The sequence below is a fragment of the Muscardinus avellanarius genome (genome assembly GCF_963383645.1).
Source record: "Muscardinus avellanarius genome assembly, chromosome: 1".
NCBI classification, from domain to species: Eukaryota; Metazoa; Chordata; class Mammalia; order Rodentia; family Gliridae; genus Muscardinus; species Muscardinus avellanarius.
This window is the reverse complement of record NC_137786.1, coordinates 176966786-176987242: the sequence shown is the minus strand read 5'-3', so window position 1 is coordinate 176987242 and position 20457 is coordinate 176966786. Positions and strand designations below refer to the sequence as shown.

Below are 20457 nucleotides of genomic sequence, written 5' to 3'. Positions count from 1 at the left end.
AAGATTTCTACGGAGGAACATTCTAGGCAGAGGGAGCCGCAGGTGCTGGACAAGTGAAAAGGACTTGAATCAGGAGGCCGGGAGGGGCAGGAGTAGGAGATGAGGGCGCAGGTGAGTGCAGGGCACAGGTCCCGGGTGCCTGTGACTGCAGGCCTGGTCTCCACATGAGGTAAGCCCCACCAGGAGCTCCGGGCAGAGGCTGGCCCCCGCCGACCTGAGCCACAATAACCTTTGTGGTGTTGGGCTGGACTCATCACTCTCTCCTGCCTCACAGGCCTGTGCTTCCTCCTGCAGGACCAGGTGGGGGCCTCCATGGGCGCCTGAGGGCCGGGCCCCGGGGCCGCGGCACGAGCATGGTGAGACACCAGCCGCTGCAGTACTATGAGCCTCAGCTCTGCCTCTCCTGCCTCACGGGCATCTACGGCTGCCGCTGGAAACGCTACCAGCGCTCCCACGATGACACCACACCGGTGAGTCCCCTGGGGTACCGGCAGAGGGACTCTGGAGCCCCAGCAAGCCCAAGGCCGCAGGGAGACCTGGTATTAACTGTCTGTCTGCTGTGTGGCTTTGGACAGGTCCATGGCCCTTCTGGGTTTCTGCTTCTCCCTGTGAAAACTGGGCCTATAGTAATTCCTGAATCTGCCTAGCCAGGTGGATTGACGGCTGGAGGCTGGGCTTCCCCAGAGGTCTGGGCGGGAAGGGTCACCCCAAGGTGAGCAGCTCTCAGCTCCAGCCCCAGCAGATCCAGAAGGGCAGGCGAACAGGCAGGCCGTGGCAGGAGAGTGAGGGGGTGGGTCTGGCCATCCTGGAGCCTGGGAGCTGACCGGGATGTGGCCTGGCACCAGGACCCAGTCACCTGAGCCACTGGCCTGCCAGAGTTGGCAGTGGGCATCAAGCCGGATAAAGAAGGCTTCCTCTGGTGCCAGGCTTCCCAGGCCAGACTTCGCGTTCCAGTCCCTGGGGCACTATCAGCCAGTAGGTCTAGTTTCTTCTCTGAAGGAACCCAATTCCTATGTGGTGTTTATCTAAAAGCTTTGCTGCCTGGAGAACAACTTTCCTCCTCCCTCCTGCTTGTCTGAACAAAGAAGCCAGCTTCTGAATTCAGCCAGCTCCAGACAGGCCGGCGTGGCCAGGGGAGGCCGCACTGAGGTCAGGGGCCAAGTAGGCCGGGCTCTCTGGATGGGAGGTTAGGGTAGCTTGTCGCCTGTCTCCCTGCTTCTGCTGATGCTGGGGTGGGACAGAGCGCTAGACTGAGAAGGAGCCTGGGTCTACGACCCCCAAATGGTGAGATGCAGGCACCACGGGGGTATGTACCCAGCCCGATTCCCTGCTGTGTCTGAGAGGTCAGCCCAAGGCTTCAGAGTGGGATCCTGAATGCTGGGACGGCCTTTCCCTCTGAGATGGGCTGCGTCCTTCACAGGGTCACAGGCAGGGGCCAGAGCCAGATGGACTAAGACCAGTTGTAACTCTCCCACTGGTACCTAGCTGTCCTGTGACTGACGGTGATAACACACCCCTCTCATGGCCCAGGATGTGAGACAAGGTGCGCAAAATGACCAGCATGCTGCCAGCTGACAAGCCATCAGGACAAGTCACCCAGATACCCGAGCCCCTCTGAAATGAGAGAGGGCTGATGGTGACTTCTGTGGTCACTTTGCTTGGCTCCACGCTCCATTCTCTGCGGGCTGAGGGCAGGCAGTGGGCCTGCTGGGGTCTGAATCCCACGTATTCGGTGGGCCAGCACTGCACCAACACACGCTGTTCCTGTCCTTCCTGCTTCTTGCAGACTGTGAGCCATGGGGCACAAGCCAGAGAAGGTGGAGGCTGGACCAAGGTCACAGCTGGAAGGGTAGAGCCCAGGTTGGGGGGCGACAGCTGCAAAGATGGGGCAGGGGGTGATGGAGGCAGCAAGGAGGAGGACAGCTGAGCCTCTGAAAGCCCCGTGGCCATCAGGGAGGAATGAATATCTCCCAGGATGTCTCACACTCCGCTCCTCAGTGGTCCTGACCGGCTGGCCAGCCACAGACTATGGAGTCAGGAAGTGATGGGTCTTGGCTGTGGCCAGCACAGGGTTCTGGGGGCCCAGGGTAGGGGGTGGACCAGAGCTGAAGGAGCAGGAAGCCAGGAACCAGGCTTTGCTGGGAGAGGGGGAGGGTGACAGACTCCTTCAGAAGGGGTGCGCTCACCTCAGACAACCCTGGAACGCAGCTGAGGAGGAGCGTCCTCAGCTCCAGTTCTCCGTTCTCAGCATCACTTGTTCACCCCGCTCCCAACTTGCAGCACCCCACCCCCCCCAACAGCTGGGCCAAGATGGTTAGGGGTGTGTGCTCTCTGGCCGGCACAGTGGATGGAACAGCAATCTGGTGTCTCAGATACAGGGCTGGTAGAAAGTAGACGCTCCGGAAGTTTTGCTGAACAGATTCAGGCTGCTGTGAGCTCAGGGAGTGCTGGTAGGGAGGAGAGGCCCCTGCGGGGTGAGGCGGGGGCCCAGCGGGGCCTGGTGCCTCTCCTCACTATCACCTTCCCTCCTACAATCCCAGACTCAAGAAGCCAAGCTATCTGGGCCTCACCTGTGAAATGGGCAGCAGACAGGTGGGTGAGTCATGGAGGCATTTCATTCCTGTTCTCAAGCTGCGAGAGAGTAATGGCGAAAGTTCACATTTATTATGTACCTACTGAATGCAGGGGCAGACGGTTTTCGTGTGCCGCCCCATTCATGGTTATGACATCCCTGTGGGCCGTGTTTAATTGTGTGCCCCTTTCAAGAGTGGAGAAATCCAGGCTTGGAGCTGCCACGTGGGGAGTCGTGGTGGATCTCTATGTAGCAGGATGGGACAGGGCTGGGGTGGGACCTGTTGTGTCTTGAGGGTGTGCGTGTTGAAGTGAGAGCACCTTATAGGAGGAAGCAGGGGGCTGAGAGGGGCTTGGGGAGTCGCCTGGAGGAGCACCGGGGCACAGTGGGAATGTCCTCGGGTGCCAGGCTGGGATCGTGCTGTTCCTTGATTAGCATCCAGTGTGGGTACCAAAGCAGATCCTGGGGGTGGGGAGGGTGGGCGGAGAGCAAGAGAAGGAGCCTCTCTGCTTCCACTTGCCCCTGCCCGACACACCCCCATCTCCTCCACGCCTCTGCTCACACTGCCCTCCCAGGACACACACTAGACAAATACAGAACTGGAAACTGGGCCTGCAGAGGTGAGTGACCTCTTCTGTTGGCCCCCATGCTGAGACTAGAGGAGCCAGGCAGCGGGAGGCCGGCTCACCCGACAGCCAGGAAGGGGAAGCGAAGGTTTTTATAACTGAGGATAATTAATTGGTTGTTGTCTGTGACTCATTACTCTAATACTACCAATTAAGGACTTGGTAGGACAGAAGACTGTTCTCAGGCTGGCCCCACAGGGTCCCCTAAAGACACCGTATCTGTGGGAGGCAGCACAGTGGCAAAACCATCTTCCCTGCAGCAAAAGGGATGTAGGTCAGATGCCTGGAGGAACTTCCCAGTCAGAGACACTGAAGGAGCTGGCTGTCTTGAATTTCTATGGTATATTTGCTTATTGAAAAATATTATAATCTTAATTGATCCCCCCCAGTCTTATAGATGGGGATACAAGAAGAATGATTTTTTTGTGTGTATATGTGGTACTGGGGATAGAACCTAGGGGTATTCTACCTCTGAGCTATACCCCCAGACCTATTTTATTCTTTATTTTGAAACAAGCTCTCACTAAGTTGTAGAGGGCCTCACTAAGTAAAGCTGAGGTTGGCTGTGAATCTGTGATCCTCCTGTCTCAGCCTCCCAAGTACTAGGATTATAAGCGTGTGCCACCATGCCCGGCTCCAAGAAAAGTGGTTTAATCAGGCTGAGGGGCAAAAGATGTAGCATGTCCTACCTCTGCTTGCACCCCAGGCCTGTTTTCTCTGCCCTGTTCCACACCAAATGGAACCAAATGCATCTTGTCTTAGATGTACTAGTTACTTATTCAATCAACAAACCTGTTTTGGTACCTGCTCTGTAGACACAGGTGTTTCAGACCTGGTTCTCCCCTACCTTGAAGGGCTCCCAGGTTGGTGGAGCAGACAGGACCCAGCACACCCAGACCACCCAGGGTGATCACTGCTGAGTCCAGGGCAAGCCTGCCTGAGCTGGCAGCTAAGAGTTAGCTCCAGTGGCCGGAGTGGGAAGTGTTCAGCACAGGATCAACTGTGTCTTGTGTTTGGGAACTGAAAGTAACTCAGCCCCAGTGTGGCCAGAAGAGGATTGAGGAGGGTGCTACCAGGTGGGCCTGAACCTGGAGGATATGCTGAGCAGCTGGGACTTCAGCCTGGCTGTTGAGCACCCAGGTCAGACTCCAGCTATGCAGGAACCACTGTGGTTAAACCATGGAGGATACTCTGAGGGCCTAAGTGGAAGTGGGGAGAGCCAGGGACCAGATGAGAGGGGCTAGGGCCTCACAGGGAGGGATCTAGAGTACCTAGAAGGTGTAATCAACAGGTCGGCTGGGGTGGAGACGGAGGGAAAGAGCCTTTGAAGGCAACCCCATTATCCCAGGATTGCAGCCCAGGTAAAGGAAGGCCATTCCCAGAGATGGACAGCCCTGCCCCCAGCCCAGGAGTAGGCAGGCAGCCAGGAATAGCACCGTGGAAGTAGGGGGACAGACAAGGGAATCTCCCTATCCCCAGTTGCTTTCTTCCCGTGACGGGTCCCTCCTGCCATGGCAGGAAGATGGCTGCCGTGGGGAAGGCCAGCCCCACCTCCTCTGCCCCTGCCCCTCCAGCCGTGCAACTTCTTATCCTGGGAACTCGCCCTTCACAGCGCTGGTCCTTGCTCCCGCAGTCCTTCTCTGCTTAGCTCATGGCAAACCCCGACACCCCCTGCCAAAACCAACCTTGCTCTCCTTCTTCCCCTCCCATTCCATCTATCCTCTCTCCCCTGAGTTCCCTATGTCTCAGGTCTGTGCCGCCATGGGGATTGTGATTCCTCCTGCTGGACTCCTTAAATGTCTCAAGGGCAGAGCTGGGTCTGCTCAGAGGAGGTCCTTGGCCAAGTCTGCACAGTGACTGAGCAGATGGGCCAAATGGTGAACGTGGAAGCTGCTGAGGCAGTGGGTCTGCCTTCGCACTGCCCGCAGCGGGGAGATGGGACCCCGTGAGCTCTGGGGTGTCGGTGGTCTGCCAAAACAGGCCTGTGCATGCTGTGTTCCCGACCCTGCCTCCTGGACCCCTGGCTGTGGTCTACGAGGAAGAATGCTAGCTCAGCTGGCAGGACCTCCCAATCCCTTGAAGCTGGGATTGGGCTCTGCACATGGGCAAGAGGGAGGGGGAGGTAAGTTTCCCAGCTGGCCCCCACTTCCTGTTCCATCAACTATGTGGGTTTGCATCTGGGATGTGGAGTAGGGAAGAGAGAGTGAGTGCACTCAGGACTCAGAGCAGCTTGGAGTGGGCTCCCCAGTGTGATTGGATTCAGCCAGATTAACTGGGTGCTGCTGGTTAAGGGAGCTGTGGCCTGGACTCTGCCTTGCCTCTACCTGAGCTCTTGCAGGACAAGGAAAGGCTTTGCTGGATAAATGGAGGTGCAAATCCATGCCCTGAGGGCCCAATTAGATAACTGATGTGAAGGTGTGGTTTGTCTTATACAACATCTGTCAGTCATGGTGGCCCGCACCTATAATCCCAGTTCTTGGGAGGCTGAATCAGGATGATTACAGGTTCGAGGCCAGCTTCAATAACTTAGCGAGACTTGTTTGAAAACAGAAAATTAAGAAGGCTAAGCCGAGCATGGTGATCCTAGTACTTAGCAGGCGGAGGCAGGAGGATTGCAGACTCACAGCCACCCTCAGCTACTGAGTAAGGCCTCCTCAACTTAGTGAGACCCTATTTCAAAATAAAGAATAAAATAGGGTTGGGATGCCGGGCATGGTGGTGCACACTTGTAATCCCAGTGCTTGGGAGGCTGAGACAGGAGGATCGCACAGGTTTGAAGCCAGCCTCAGCTACTTAGTGAGGCTCTCAGCAACTTAGTGAGACCCTGTTTCCAAATAAAGTATAAAATAGGTCTGAGAATATAGCCTGGAAGTAGAAAGCCCCTGGATTCCACCCCCAGTACCACCAAAAAAAATAAATAAATAACAATAATAAAAGGGTTGGGAGTGTAGCTCAGAGGTACCCCTGGGTTCAATCCCCAATACTGCAAAAATAAATAATAATAAATAAATAATAAATAAATAGCAGGCTGAGCTATAGCTCAGAGATAGATAAACTCTGCCTTCAATCCCAAGTTCAAAACAAAAAAGAAACAAACAAAACCCAAATGGTGGTAGCAGCCATGCAAGGTTGCAGTGAGGAGAAGAGGGAAATGCTCCTCCGCTGGGAGCCGAGAGTTTGTGGCTACAGTAAAGCCATTCCGCTGCTGGCTTCAGAACCGCATCCCACTTAGCTCCTCTCAGAGTGGCACTGACAGCACTCAGGGTGGCTTTGCCACACCCAGGAAGAGCAGCTTACCCTGGCCCTGACAGGGGGAATGGTGGCCTCCATAAATACCCAGTTAGGGAGCAGGCATGGGCAGGGACTGTGGCCCTGCACCCTGGGACCTGGGCAAGGACCTCCAGAGGGTCCCCCAGGTCTCCTGTGCATGTCTCCCATGGAGCAGATGAAACCCACTGGATGGGCGGGGAGAACCTGGAGCTCCTGGCTGGGTCTGGTTTCATCCTCCCCCCTGAGTGCACGCAACAGAAGCAAGGGCAGACAGAGGCCTAATTGCCTGGCATTCCGTAGCCCAGAGAAATAAATCCAGCCTCTTAGACTGCCAGGAGCAGGCTGGGGGTTGGGGGGATTCTAATAATCCCTTTCCCTGCTTGGCTCTGATGCTGCAATATATCTCAAACCTGCCCAGGCTGCCCCCTCCCCCAAATCCCCTGGGTCAGATCCAGGGTAATCCTGCCAGGGCCTGCCCATCGCTCCCTTCCAGGAGCTCCCCACGCCCTCCCAGTCCACTTTCCTAGGCCACTGCCTTGCCCTGTGTCAGCCCACCCCCTCCCGTTTGGAACTTGGTCAGCATGAAATGGTCTGACAGGTGGATGAGCTGGGGTGCCCCAGATTTGGCCTGCAGTGTCGGGACCCCTCAGTTTCTCCTTCCCGGTCCCTCAGCACAACTGGGAGCTGAGACCACGGGGGAGGGCCCGAGGGCTGAGCTTGGAGCTACAACCAGGCAGAGCTAGCACGAAGGGGAAGGGGCTGCCCCAGGACAGACGAGAAAATCTAGAAATGAAATCTGCAGACATCCGGGAGCTTCCTGTGCGGTAAACTGATGTGGACGTCATTGCAAATGTCACAGTGGTGAAGCATCCTTGTGGCAAAAGTAAAATTAGATCCCTCCCTCTTACCTCTCACCAAAATAAATTCCAGATGGATTAAAATGAGAGTGTTTTTTCTATCTTTAAACATTTTTTTCTATTCAGAAAGCACACATTTATTGAGAAAATTCAAACATCTTGGAAAGATGCAGAGTAAAAGAAATTCCAGTCTCCATGCTCTAGAGACCAAGCTTTCAAACCCTTCTCTGTGTGGGTGACATTCAGATGGAGCTCTGAACAGATGGGTGAGTGACAGATTGACAGGTAAACCACGAAATCAACAGCTCACCCACATCGGTGTCTGATCTTACGCTATCTTCCTTAAACACAACATAAAGGCCAGACCAATAAAGAAAATGAGCAATAGTACTGACTGTGCATAATTTTACATTTTATACAAAGAACATGATAAAAATTAATATAAATGATAAAATTAAATATACTATATGTATGAAGGTTAGTTTTGGTTTTGTTTTTGTTTTCTGTTTTGGTACCGAGGATTGAACCCAGGGCATTCTACCTCTGAACCTAGCTAAGTTGCTGAGACTGTCCTCGAACTTAGGATCCTCTTGCCTCAGCCTCCCAAGTACTGAGATTATAGGCATGTGCCACCCACCACGCCTGGCTTGCTTTTGATTTTGAAATATGGTCTTGCTAAGTGCTGAGGCTGGCCTCAGATTTGCAATCCTTGGTTTCCTTCCAGGTACTGAGATTACAGGCATTAACCACTATGCCAACTAGAAAGTTAATATTCGTGTGTGTGTGTGTGTGTGTGTGTGTGTGTGTGTGTGTGTGTGTTACTGGGGATTGATCCTGGGGCATTCTACCTCTGAGTTATACCCCAGCCCAATTTTTTTTTTTTTTTTTTTTTTTTTTTGTGGTACGGGGGTGGAACCCAGAGGCTTTCTACCTCTGGGCTATACTCCCAGACCCATTTTATATTTTTTTATTTGGAAACAGGGTCTCACTAAATTGCTGAGAGCCTTACTAAGTAACTGAGGCTGGCTTCGAACCTGTGTGATCCTCCTGTCTCCACCTCCCTAGTGCGGGGATTACAAGCGTGCGCCACCATACCCGGCTCCAATTTTTTATTCTTTATTTTGAAACAGGGGTCTCACTATAGTTGAGGAGTGCCTTACTAAGTAGCTGAGGCTGGCCGTGAACCCGGATCCTCCCGTCTCAGCCTTCTAAGTACTGGAATTGCAAGCGGGCACCACCATGCCCAGCTGAAAGTGAATATTCTTTTTTTTTATGGTGGTACTGGGGTTCCTGGAAGCCCTTCTACTTCTGGGCTATACTTTCAGACCTATTTTATACTTTTTAAAATTTGAAAACAGTGTCTCAAGCCAGCACGGCTGGCTTAAAACCTGCACAATCCTCCTGTGTCTGTCTCCCAAGCATGGGGATTACAAGTGTTCACCACAACGCCCAGCTGAAAGTGAATATTCTTATGTAGAGAAAGATTTATTTATTTATTTATTTTTATTTTTATTTTTATTTTTATTTTTTTTTTGGTGTTACTGGGGTTTCTGGAAACCCTTCTACCTCTGGGCTGCCCTCCCTACCTATTTTTTTATATTTTTATTTGGAAACAGTCTCTTACGCCAGCAAGGCTGGCTTCGAAGCATGCGCCACCATGCCTGGTTTTTTGTTTTTTTTTAAAGGGAGGAAATAGGGGTGTAGCTTAGTGGTAGAGTGCTTATCTATCAAGCATGAGCCCTTGGGTCTAAGCACCACCCACTGCAGAAAAAAAGTTTTCTAAAAAAGGTCATGGCCCCCATATGTGATGGCGCATGCCTTTAATCCCAGTACTTGGGAGGTAGAGACCAGAAGATTGCAGGTTTGAAGCCAGCCTCAGTAACTCAGCAAGGCCCTCTGTAATGTAGTGAGACTCTGTTTCAAAATAAAGAAATAAAATAGGGCTGGCAGTGTAGCTTGGAGGTAGAATACCTCTGTGTTTAATCCCCAGGCCACACACACAAAGAAAGGTGGCCTTGACACCTGCTAAGTGATCATTGCTTGTCCCACTCCTACTCATCCCCAGAATCAGAATCCTCTATTTTCTGCTCTGTCATCTCTGCAGGTTGCTGAGGATGGCCTGGTTGATCTTGAAGTAGACGGGCTCAGTATGTGTGTGTGAAATGACCAGAAGAGTGGAGAGGATGCGATGGGGTGTGGGATGTGAGCTCATCTGGCTGCTAATAATCCTCTTTTTGTACACACCTTCCCCTCTCAATGCCTTCCTTCCATGCAGATGGCCTGCTCCGGCCCAGATTGTGATGAAGGGTCTCATGTCCTGCAGAGTTAGGCCAAGAACAGGAGGAGATGAGGCAGGGGTGACATCAAGTGGATGTCCAGGTGTCCCAACACCGTCTGCTGAATTCACCTTTATTTCTGCATTAATTTACTGATGTATCAATCTCGTGCCCATGTTCCCACATCATCCTCCTATTTTGTTGTTGTTGGGGTTTTTGTTGTTGTTGTTTGTGAATTTTTGTTTTGTCTTGTTTTTCTTTTTGCAGTACCAGGGATGGAACCCAGGGGCATTCTCCCTCTGAGCTACACCCCCTGCCCTGTTTTTTATTCTTTATTTTGAAACAGGGTCTCATTGAGTTGCAAAGGGCCTCACTAAGTAGTAGCTGAGGCTGTCCTCAAACCACGATTCTCCTGTCTCAGCCTCCCAAATACTGAGATTACAAGCATGCACCACCACGCCTGGCTTCCTCCTACTTTGGATCTCAGTTTCTCCATTTCTTAATTGGACCTTTAGAGGATGAGGCAAGATGATGAAATCTTCTGAAATCCCGTCTAACTCTGAAATTCCAGGGTCCCACCCGACACTACCTGCAGCTTGCAGCGTGACCTTGGGCAAGGGCCTGGCCCTCTGAGCCTGTTTCCTCTGTGGCCAGACAAGGATAATTACATATCCTGCTCCTTGTTGCTGGGAGACAGTGGGGGACGGTGAAGGCACCCAGACCTGGGTGCGAATTCTGCCTGTATGCTTTGTGACCTCCTCTCTCCGGGGCTTTGTTTCCTTAGGCTATTCTGCCTGCTTGGCAGAGCTGTGGGGAAGAAAAGATGGAGTACCCCACCCCCAGTGCTGTGAACAGCACCCAGCCAAGGATGCAGCCAGGGAGGGGCATTGCATGGCTGTGTGCCAGGGTCTTCCTCCTCCCTCAGCGCTGGGGACTCAGCCTGACCTCTGCGTCTCGCCGCTCATGGCACCCACCCTGGGCAAGGGGCAGGTGATCAGGCTTGCTGTCCTCAGCAGCCAGAGAAAAATCTGGAGTAGAGCAGAGGGAAGGAGAAGGCTTGATCACTGTCTTCACATAATTAAAGGGCTGTCAGACGCCAAATGATAATTATAGGAGCGATGGTGGATCTGGCAATGTACAGCTTACATCTGTAAGCGCGTGGGGCCTGGCAGCCCTCCTGTGAGGTGGTGGTGATGTCATCCCTGTGAACAGAAGAGGCAGCTGAGGTCCGAGATACAGAGTGCTTGGCCCACAGCCATGCAGCCAGTGGGTAGAAGGGCCGGGATTAAAGCCCAGCTCTGTATTATAGTCCCACACTCCTTGGCCATTTGACCCCAGTATTTCTTGCCCTTTTGACTAGATTCATTCTCTGTGGTATCAGACGCAGCTGCAGGACAGCATGAAAAGGGGCAGGTTTCAGCTCCACCCAGGGAGGAGCACAGGGCAGGGAAGTGTCCCACCAGCCAGCCATGCTGCAGCCTGTGAGCTTTCACCACCACTGCCACATACCAGTGCCACTGCCCCTGCTCCAAGAGCAGGAAGCTAGGGCTCAGAGAGAATGGACACCTTCCCCAAGGCCACTCAGCAGTGGCCAGCTGGGGAATGGAACTCAGTGTTTCTGGGCTCCCAACTCCGCCTCCCTCTGTCAGGCTTGGGGGGGCGGTCTTAGGAGGAAGAACTTTGAGTTCAGAGAACCAAAGCCACTTGATACAAGAGTCCTATCCCTGGAGCTCCTGGAGCAGGAGTAGGCTGTGCTTTCATCCTGGGGGCTGCAGAGGCAGCATATAGCCTGGGGCATGGGAAGAGAAGTTGAACAGAGACAGCTCTGGCTCTGAGTGTCTGTGATTCTGAGCATCTGATGTTGCCAGAGTGGGGCTGGCAGTTCCTGCCCCTGCTCTGTCCAGACCACAGAGATCATAACTCCATGTTCTGTTTGGGGACCCAGGAGAGGTACATCGTACCCTAGAGGGTCCATAGCAGGGGTGGGGGCTGTGCGTGCCCTGGCCTGGGGCAGCCGTCTGGAGCAGGAAGGATCCTGCAGTGAGTGGCAGCCGTCAGCAGCAGGGCCGTCCCACCTCAGTGGAGTGGTGGTGCCCGCACTTCCTGTGTAGGGCTGAGTTTTGAGGCTGCCGCTGAGCTGTGACTACAGGAGCCCGGGCTGCTGATGCGCTCTTTTTGAAGGCACCTTTTCCTCTGAATGCAGAGGGCTCTAGGCTGGGAGGGACAGGACAGAGACAGAGAGGCGAGGGGAGAACCATCAACAAGAGGCAGGGAGGAAGAACAGTGGTCTTCCTTCCGTGAAGTTGGCCCACTGTGGCCCACTGTGGCCCAGATTGTGATGGAGGTCTCATGTCATGGGTTAGGCCAGGAATGGGGAGGAGGTGAGGCAGGGGTATAGCCTCTGGGACTGGGGCCTCTGGGATTCTCTGTCACAGCTGCTGAGACCTCAGCCTCTGACCCTTGGGAACAGGGATACAATATCCTACCCATCCACAGCCAGGGGTCCTCTTCTGCCCCGCCACTCTCCTGTCTGCCCCACGAGGGGCCGCCAACACTCCTGCTGCCGCCTGGGTGAGCCGAGGGCCTGATCAGCCTTGGTCCTTCTCCCTGGTGTCTGCCAGGGCTCTGAGAGGCTTGTGCTCCTTCCCTGGATTCCCTGGACTCCTGGCCTGAGTCTGAGGACAAGCCTGGGGCTTGAATGATAGCCTTGTCCCTTGTAGCCCTGAAGCATCCCTGCCTCAGTCGCATATCCATTCCTCCTTCAGTTCCTCACACCACATCTGAGCGCCATCTTGTGCCCAGTCTGATGCTGGGTCCAGGGGCCTGGGGCTCTGCGGGAATCCACAGCCCAGAAAACTGTCCCTTACTATGCATATACTATGTGCCACATGAAAGCCATCAGCTCTTCTAACAGCACCCCTCCGAGGCCGGGGTTACCATTCCTGTTTTATAGGTGGGGAATCCAAGGCTCAAAGGGTGAAATGATTTGCCCAAGTGACAGCGCCCAGTCTTCAGAGGTCCTGAAGCGTCTTTCCACAATGAGTGCCATTGAGGACCAAGTCAGTGGGTACCAGGAGCCAGTGCAGGATGATCAGGAAAAGGAGATCTTTGGGGGCCAGAAGGATAGGCAAGAGGTTAGGCCTGGAGGAGCAAGAGGTTAGGCCTGAGGGCGGGCCCCGGAGAGACGGAGGGGCGGAGCCACGCTGGACCTGGGGTAGTCATCCCTGATCCCAGAGAGGGAGGAACAAACAGCTCAGGGCTGCCTCTTATCAGGACTCCCAGGACTCCCACTTGGGGACCCCTCTGACCTCCACTCACCTTGTTGAGCCTTTGCACAAATGAACAAAGGGTACCCCTTCTGCCACTTGACTGCCATCTGCCAGGAAATTATCATTGTAAATCTGTACATGCCTGGTAGCCACCACATGAATGGTGTTTCTTAGTGTGGTGTGGAACACAGCTTGCTCAGCCATATGTGGTGGTCCTCCTCTGAGGACCTCCTCTGGGCATACCCCACTAAATAGACCACTGCTGGCCCCATGCCGACTGTGAGAGATGGGAGGACTGGGGAACTGCAATCAGGAGGCCTTTTGGGGCAGGCATCCCTGCTGCCATCTCCTGGGAGCAGAGCCAGACTGCCTTGTTAGAGGGTAAAGCGGCCACAGGTCTTTCTCTGCTGTAATGCGCCCTGACAAGGACCATTAGTGCCATTAGGAACCTCTTTATCAGTGGAGCTGCTCCACAGGCCACTTCCTCTGGTTCCTGCCTTCCCTTCCCCTTTCTTCCAGCCGCTGCCATTCAGTTTTTCCCTCTGATTTTTCTCAGCTAGCCCCACCTCACTCTCCTTCCCCACTGTATTGGGGGTCTCTTTGTCCCTGTCCACAGGCTTTCTGTGGCCAGGTAGCCTCTAGTTTCTAGCTCCCAGAATTTTAATCCCCAGGTGCAGCCAAATCTGGCTCCTAACACAGTTCCCGATTCCCCAGTGCCAAGGCCCCATCCCTGCCAAGCCTGGGTGCCTCACCACTTGCCACCTCTAATCTTGTCGCTGGGCCAGTTCCCAGGAGCAGGGGGCCAAGCCCCTCATTCTCAGCCTGTCCTGCCCTGCCTCGAGATGAGGATCTGGCAAGTGAGGACAATAGCTACGGAGTACAGGACCCCTGGCTAACGTGGACCCTCAGGACACCTGCAGCCTCCCTGGCAGCCTTCTGGCATGGCCCTTGGGTCCCGCATCACTTGCGGCAGGTTCTCTGCGCCCCTGATATTAAAGCTGGGACAGGCCTCATCCTAGGCTGAGGCTCCCCCTCACCAGGGCCCTCAGAGGCTTGGCTTCTGGTCAGGGGCACAGAGGCCCCGTCCCTACTGCAGTGAACCAATCCTGTGGAAAAGTGGCTATTGGCACTGCTGGCTGGTAGTCACCAGGAGCCATCCAAGAGGAGGGGTGATAAGTCCCCAGAAAAACCACTCCTGGGTGGGTATAATCATGCCAGTATAGGAGACAGGGTGCTTCCTCTCCTACCAGTTCATTATCAAATCTTTCTCGAGTTCCTCTGCTGTCTGGGAATCTGAAAACATCCAGCTGTTCCATGTTCTCATGTATAGCAAAGAGATGACTCATAAAGGCAGACATAGATGGATGGGCTCTGTGCCCTAACCAAGTGGGCACGAGCGTGATGGGGGCTCTGAGGAGATGGATTCACCCTGTAAGACACGGAGAAGGGGCCTCTGGACCGAGATAAGCTTGCCTCGGTGCAGGGAAAGGTTGCTTCCCATGGAGGATGTGGTTCATGGGAGACACAGGTTTGGCAGAGCCTGTTGGGGAACTACGGTAATTCCATGTGTGGTGTCTGAAGTATGTGCGGGGTGGGGGGCTTCAGGTGAAGGCGTTGGCCCAGGTCACATCAGGGCAGGCCCTGGACTCCCCAGAAGAGCTTGAGCCAATTCAGAGTTCAAGCTTGAGTATGATATGACCAGAGAGGGATTGGCCTGGGGTTCGTGGGCCATTCTATAGAGGACCCAGATATTAAAGGAGACCTGGGACCGCCAGCTGGACTCTGCAGGAAATGTGGGCTGCTATGAGTCAAGCAGGAATTCAAGGCAACAACAGAGACTCTGAGAAGGACTAGACCTGGGTGCCAGGCCAGCAGGGTGGGGGTGTGGAGAGAAGCAGATGTGGCTGTGTGGGCTCGCTCCACAGCCTGGCCACAGGGAGCCTGTTCTTGTCTGCCCCAGGCACTCCCAGCCATTCCCTAGCCACAGGGCTCAGTCCTTTTAAGAGTGCACCTGGCCTGCCCTGCTCTAACCAAGATTTGTCTGTCCCCAGGTAGCACTGGGCTCAAGCCAGTCTGTGCCCAAGTGGGGCAGACACAGTGGCATGTGCTCTGAGAAGCCACCTCCACCCAATCCTGCTGGAAGGACTGGGTTTCAGAGTACCGCCACCTTCACTTCTCTGCTTATGTACCCAGAGGGGGTTAAACAAAGCAGCCTGGCTCCGCACATGACCATGAGTAGTGGCAGCTGCTAACCCAAGTGCAGGTCAAAGCTTGTGTGACTCACCCGTGTGGGGGGTGCTAGAGTGTCCTAGTCACTGGTCATCAGGGTGGAGGGACTCTCCTGCTTGCTAGAGAGAGGTACAGGATGCTTACAGGTGCATGGATGGAGAGCGCAGACTCTTCTGAGCACTTGGCTTTTATTATCTCATTTAATTCTCACATCAACTTCATGGTAAGAGTTCTGTTACCTATTTCACAGAGGTGTGAATAGGCGTGCATGCGTGCGCGCACACACACACACACACACACACACACACACACACACACACACACGTTGGGTAATCTGCCCAAGGTTATACAGCTGTTAAGTGGTAAGCGGGGACTTGTCTGGCTCTGCACACTGTACTGGCCCTCCATCAGAATGGCCCTGAGCAGTGTGGGGTGGAGGTGTTCTAGGCAGTAAGAGAGCTTCTCTTCCTCTTCTTGTACCCTCCTGCTCAGTCACAAACACTAATGGAGTGGAGGCAGGCTCAGTCCCCGTCCTGTGGAACCCAAGTCATCTGGAGGACAGTCACATGAGCAGGTCAGAGGACACAGCGTACAAGTTTAAAGGCAGGGGACACTGATAGCGCAGGAGGGCATGAGGGTTCTGGGGCAGTGCCCAGGAAAGCTTCCCAGAGGATGAGGCATTTGAGTCCACTTAAATGTTGGGGGGGGGCAAGCCCAGGGGCAGCGGCCCTTCCTTGCAGAGGGAACTGGTTGGGATGAAGCTGGAGGGCTCAGGGGGCCACACCCAGAAGGGCATCCTTGCTTGGCTAAGCCCGATGAGGGGTTAAATGCGGACAGGTTGGAACCGTAGCTCTGAGTGGCTGTCATGTGTGGACTGTGGACGGGCTCAGCAGCACCCAGGGGAGAGGGGAGAGGCCTCTGCTGCTGCACACTCTCAGGGGAGGGCCTTGGTTTTCCTCTCACACCAACCTGCCCCTGGTGGGTGATGGCCTGCACACCTGCCCCCCTCACCTCGTGCAGGACATTCCAAACTTGTGCTTCTGAGATGAGGGGACAGATGAGAGCAGCGAGGAGCTGAGGGCTCGGTGCAATGCCTGCAGACCTCTCGGCTGAATCCTCTCCCAGCAGACGGGCGGGGTCAGCATCCCCCTCCCCACCCAGGCTGGAGACACACACACAGGAGCAAGGACAGCACTGTATTTCTTCAAACCTACAGACTGGGGCACCGGTCCTGAATTCTCTGCTAACTTGCTGTGTGACTTGGACAGTTGCTTGGCCTCTCTGGGTAGAGGTGCAGAATCATGGCTACTTTGGCGGCTTGAATGGGAACAGAGCAAGGGAGGGATGTGACTTTGCAGACTGCAGGTCACTGGGCCAGTGCGAAGGCTTCAGGGCAGATGAGGCCTCACCAGAACAGGGACCAACACACCCTGGGAAGGCCTCTGGCTGCAGCAGAAGGCTACAGCTCTGGGGCAGACCCGCGGCCCCACACTTTGGTGACTTTGGTCCCTGTGATGCTGGACAGGCCACTTCCCCCTCATCCTTGGTTCCTCACTTGTACCAAGAGGCCAGCAATCCTGCCCAGCAGGGTCTGCTGTAAAGCGGGAGGGGAGGCCCTGGTGGGAGGCAGCCTGAAGGGCAGCCTGGCCCTGCCTGACCCCACTCCTCTGCCTTCCAGTGGGAGCGCCTCTGGTTCCTGCTTCTCACCTTCACCTTCGGCCTCACACTCACCTGGCTGTACTTCTGGTGGGAAGTTCATAATGACTACGACGAATTCAACTGGTGAGTGGGGCTGGTCCCAGGGGCCCAGGGGTGGGGACGGGGCTGGAGTTTGAGTCTTCATCCCAGGCTGGCCACCAGCTCTCTCTATGGCAAGGATCACCGGATGAGTCATGAGTCGTGCCCACCTGGTGGGGTGGGGATGGAATGTCACTGTATGAAGAGAAAGAGAGAAATCCATGCCTGAGGGCAGGCCCACTGAGACTGGAGAAGGCCTCCTGGAGGAGGAGGCAGGGGGTGGGCCCTGAAGGCCCAGCTGGGACCAGGCCCATAGGCCCCAGTGCTGGTCTCCTCCAAACCCCTGAGTGTTTGTGGGGATGACTCAGCCTGAATTACGTGCTTGGAGAGGCCCAAGGGGACAGACCAAAGGCAGGGGCTGAGGACCACTGGGGAGACTTGGAATACTCTTTTCTGGTACCCAGCCACGGGAAATAGAAGGGTCAGCGCTCAGCCTGCGGCTGGGGCTCTGATCAAGAACTCCAACACCTGAAAAACCAAGGCCTCAGCAGAGAAGACAGCCCCCAATCCTAGGCCCCTTTCTCCTGGAGTGGCCCTGGAGTGGCCCTGGGCAGGGTGGAAGATGCTGTGGTCTGGGACAGCTTGGGTCCACAGGCAGGCAGGGCTGTCTGAGACAGGCACCTGGGTACAGGAGGGACACCTGTCTCTTTCTGTCTCTTCCTTATTTATTTATTTATTGGTACTGGGGATTGAATCCAGAGGCATTCTACCTTTGTGCTACATCCCTAGCCTGATTTTATTTCTTGTTTGGAAAGTGTCTCACTAAGTTAATGAGAATCTCACTACTTGCTGAGGCTGCTCTCGAACCTGGGATCCTCCTGTCTCATCTTTCCAAGTACTGGGATTACAGGCATGCACCACCACGCCTGGCCCTCACCCCTCCATTGCCTGCCTTTTGTTAAACAGTGAAAGGCCACAGGAGGAGGGAAGGCCCCTGGTTTCCAGTGGGAATGCCTCCATTGATACGTTTGGAAACTGAGGCCCAAGTTTAAGGTAATCAGGGTGTGAGAGCCCGGCCTGCTTGCTCCCCAACCTGACCAGAAGTGACCATGAGTAAGTCTCTGGTGTGATGTGAGCCTCTCGGTCTTCCTCTATCAATGGGGCAGGTGTGACCTCAGCAGGTGGTTCGGAGGTGAGATGGATGGTGGAGTGGGAGTGCTCAGAGCCCACCTAAGCTCTCCCAGGTGAGAACTGCTTGTGGTTAGTCTGGGGCTGCCAGGACTCAGCTTCTAGGATTCTGTGAGGACCTGGAGATGTCCTTCCTGGGATGTGGAGTCTGTTGTCCAGCTGCCTCTGTGCAGCACCAGGCTGTGACACTGTTATTTTATTTTATTTTTGTGGTGCTGGGGATTGAACCCAGAGGCATTGTACCTCAGAGCTAGACCCCCAGACCAATTTTTTATTCTTTATTTTGAAACAGGGTCTCACTGAGTTGCAGAGGGCCTCACTAAGTACCTGAAGTGATCTTCCTGTCTCAGTTTCCCATGTACTGGGATTACAAGTGTGTGCCACCATGTCTGCTTTGCGCCACTGTTATTAATGAGCGCACTAAAGAATGTGATGCTGTCCTCCTCCTTCCCCGCAGCAGCTCAGCAAGATGAGCTGGAGCTCCTAGCTGAGTCCCAGAGGAGGCACTTGGTCTTTATTAAATTCCATAAATTTATTCATCTTTGCACATGTCTGAAGTATGTGTAATAGTATGAATAAATGAGAACATTCCCCACTGGCCATTGATGAGACCCTGAACAGTTCTGATGAATTAGAAGATCAGAGGGTAGCAGGGCATGGTAGCCCACGTCTATAATCCCAGTATTTGGGAGGCTGAGAGGATCCCAAATTTGAGGCCAGCTTCAGCAGCTTAGTGAGACCCTGTTTCAAAGTAAAAAATAAAAAGGGCTGGGAGTGTGTGTAGCTCAGAGGAAGAAGGCCCCTGAGTTCAATCCCCAGTACCATAAACAACAATAACAAAAAGATCACAGAGCATACAGTCAGCTAGAGAAACTGGCCCAAAGAGGGACAGGACTCATCCATGACCATATGACCAGTCAGTGCCAAAAATATGCATTGGCACTCTGAGGAGAACAAGGCCTACGGAGGTCACACAGACTTTTCAAAGTCACACAGTGGGATGCAGATGGACCTGGGGCCAGACTTGAGCCTGACCAACTGTATCATGTTTTCCACAGAGCCATCTACTTTTCTTAGAGAGAGCTGCCCAGTCCCAGGAGACTTGGCAGAGGATAAATGGTTGCTTTGTTAGGGAGTTTGGAAGGAAAGGCCCACCTGGGACTCAGGGATGCCTGAGACCTGTAGCCTCTTCACCTGTCACCTGAGTTTCCTGGGGGCTTGGTACTGGAGTTCAGGAGACCCTGACTCGACCCTCATGATCTCCAGAGCCTCTGGGGTTGGTTCATGTGGTAAGAGGCTGTGGGCAAGACCCAGAAGGCTAGCAGTAGATGGGGCCATCTGGACGCTGTCCTGGAAAGCTCTGCCAAAGGGAGTTGTGCTTGAGACAAGCAGGCCCAGAACATCTTCCAGGAGCAGTCACCAGTGGCAAGTCCTGCCCCTCTTTGGGCCTCAACTGTGCAGTCAGATGAGTATAGTCATGACCTTCCAAGTAGCAGCTCTTCCCCTGGACTCTGAGGGTGAGGGCCAGGGCCGGGGCAGATGCGCCCTGCTGTCCTCTTGGTCCCCAGGCAAGGGCCAGGATAGCAGCAGGCTGAAGCAGCCTAGAGCTGGCTTGGATTCTGTAATGACCTTGAGCAAGTTGCAGCTTCCTTTGAGCCTCAGTTATCCTACTTATCCAAGGATTATGTGAATGGTTCCATCTTTCTGGAAAGCAGCTAAGCTGCATCTATCAAAAGCTTTTCAAAGTTCATTCTCTTTGACCCTACAATTTTATGTATAGGACTCTATCCTAAGGGACTAACCATAAATTAAATTTTTTTTTCATTTTTGTGTTAATTTTTTTTTGTGGTACTAAGAATGGAATCCAGGGGCATCCTATCTCCAAGCTACACCCCCAGCCCTATTTTTTTTATTCTTTATTTTGAAACAGGGTCTCCCTGAGTTGCAGAGGGCCTCACTAAGTAGCTGAGTTGTCCGCGAACCATGACACTCCTGTCTCAGCCTCCCAAATGCTGGGATTACAAGTGTGTGCCACCAAGCCCAGCTTTTGTGTTAATTTATAGTGAATAACTAGAAATTATGAAGTGCCATAATAGAAAGTTGACTATATATGGCACATGAACTCAATAGAGGACCACATGGCTGTTTTTTGTTTTGTTTTTTGTGGTACTTGAGATGAAACCCAGGGGCATTCTACCTTTGAGCTACACCCCCACCCCTATTTTTCATTCTTTATTTTTGCAACAGGGTCTCACAGAGTTGCAAAGGGCCTCACTAAGTAGCTGAGGCTGTGCAAGAACCTTCAATCCTCCTGTCTCAGTCTTCCAAGTACTGGGATTACAAGTGTACACCACCACACGTGGCTATATTTACTTTTTTTTTTTTTCTGGTACTGGGGATGGAACCCAGGGGCATTCTACCTCCAAGATACAC

At 53.7% G+C, this 20457-nt stretch overlaps 1 protein-coding gene across 3 annotated transcripts in view; it reads left to right on the top strand.

Annotated features, from left to right (window-relative positions):
- Positions 1 to 353: 353 nt before the first annotated feature.
- The window catches only part of GDPD5 (glycerophosphodiester phosphodiesterase domain containing 5), a gene marked incomplete at both ends in the record, with an annotated part of 47255 nt that continues 27151 nt past the window's right edge, over positions 354 to 20457 (top strand). For 2 of the 3 annotated variants that reach the window (XM_080698281.1, XM_080698280.1), the window contains 2 exons: positions 354 to 470; positions 16778 to 16881. In XM_080698281.1, the coding sequence (XP_080554407.1) occupies positions 354 to 470; positions 16778 to 16881 (221 nt within the window). The remainder of the gene's footprint in view (positions 471 to 16777; positions 16882 to 20457) is intronic. The other variant, XM_080698282.1, reaches the window with a different exon arrangement.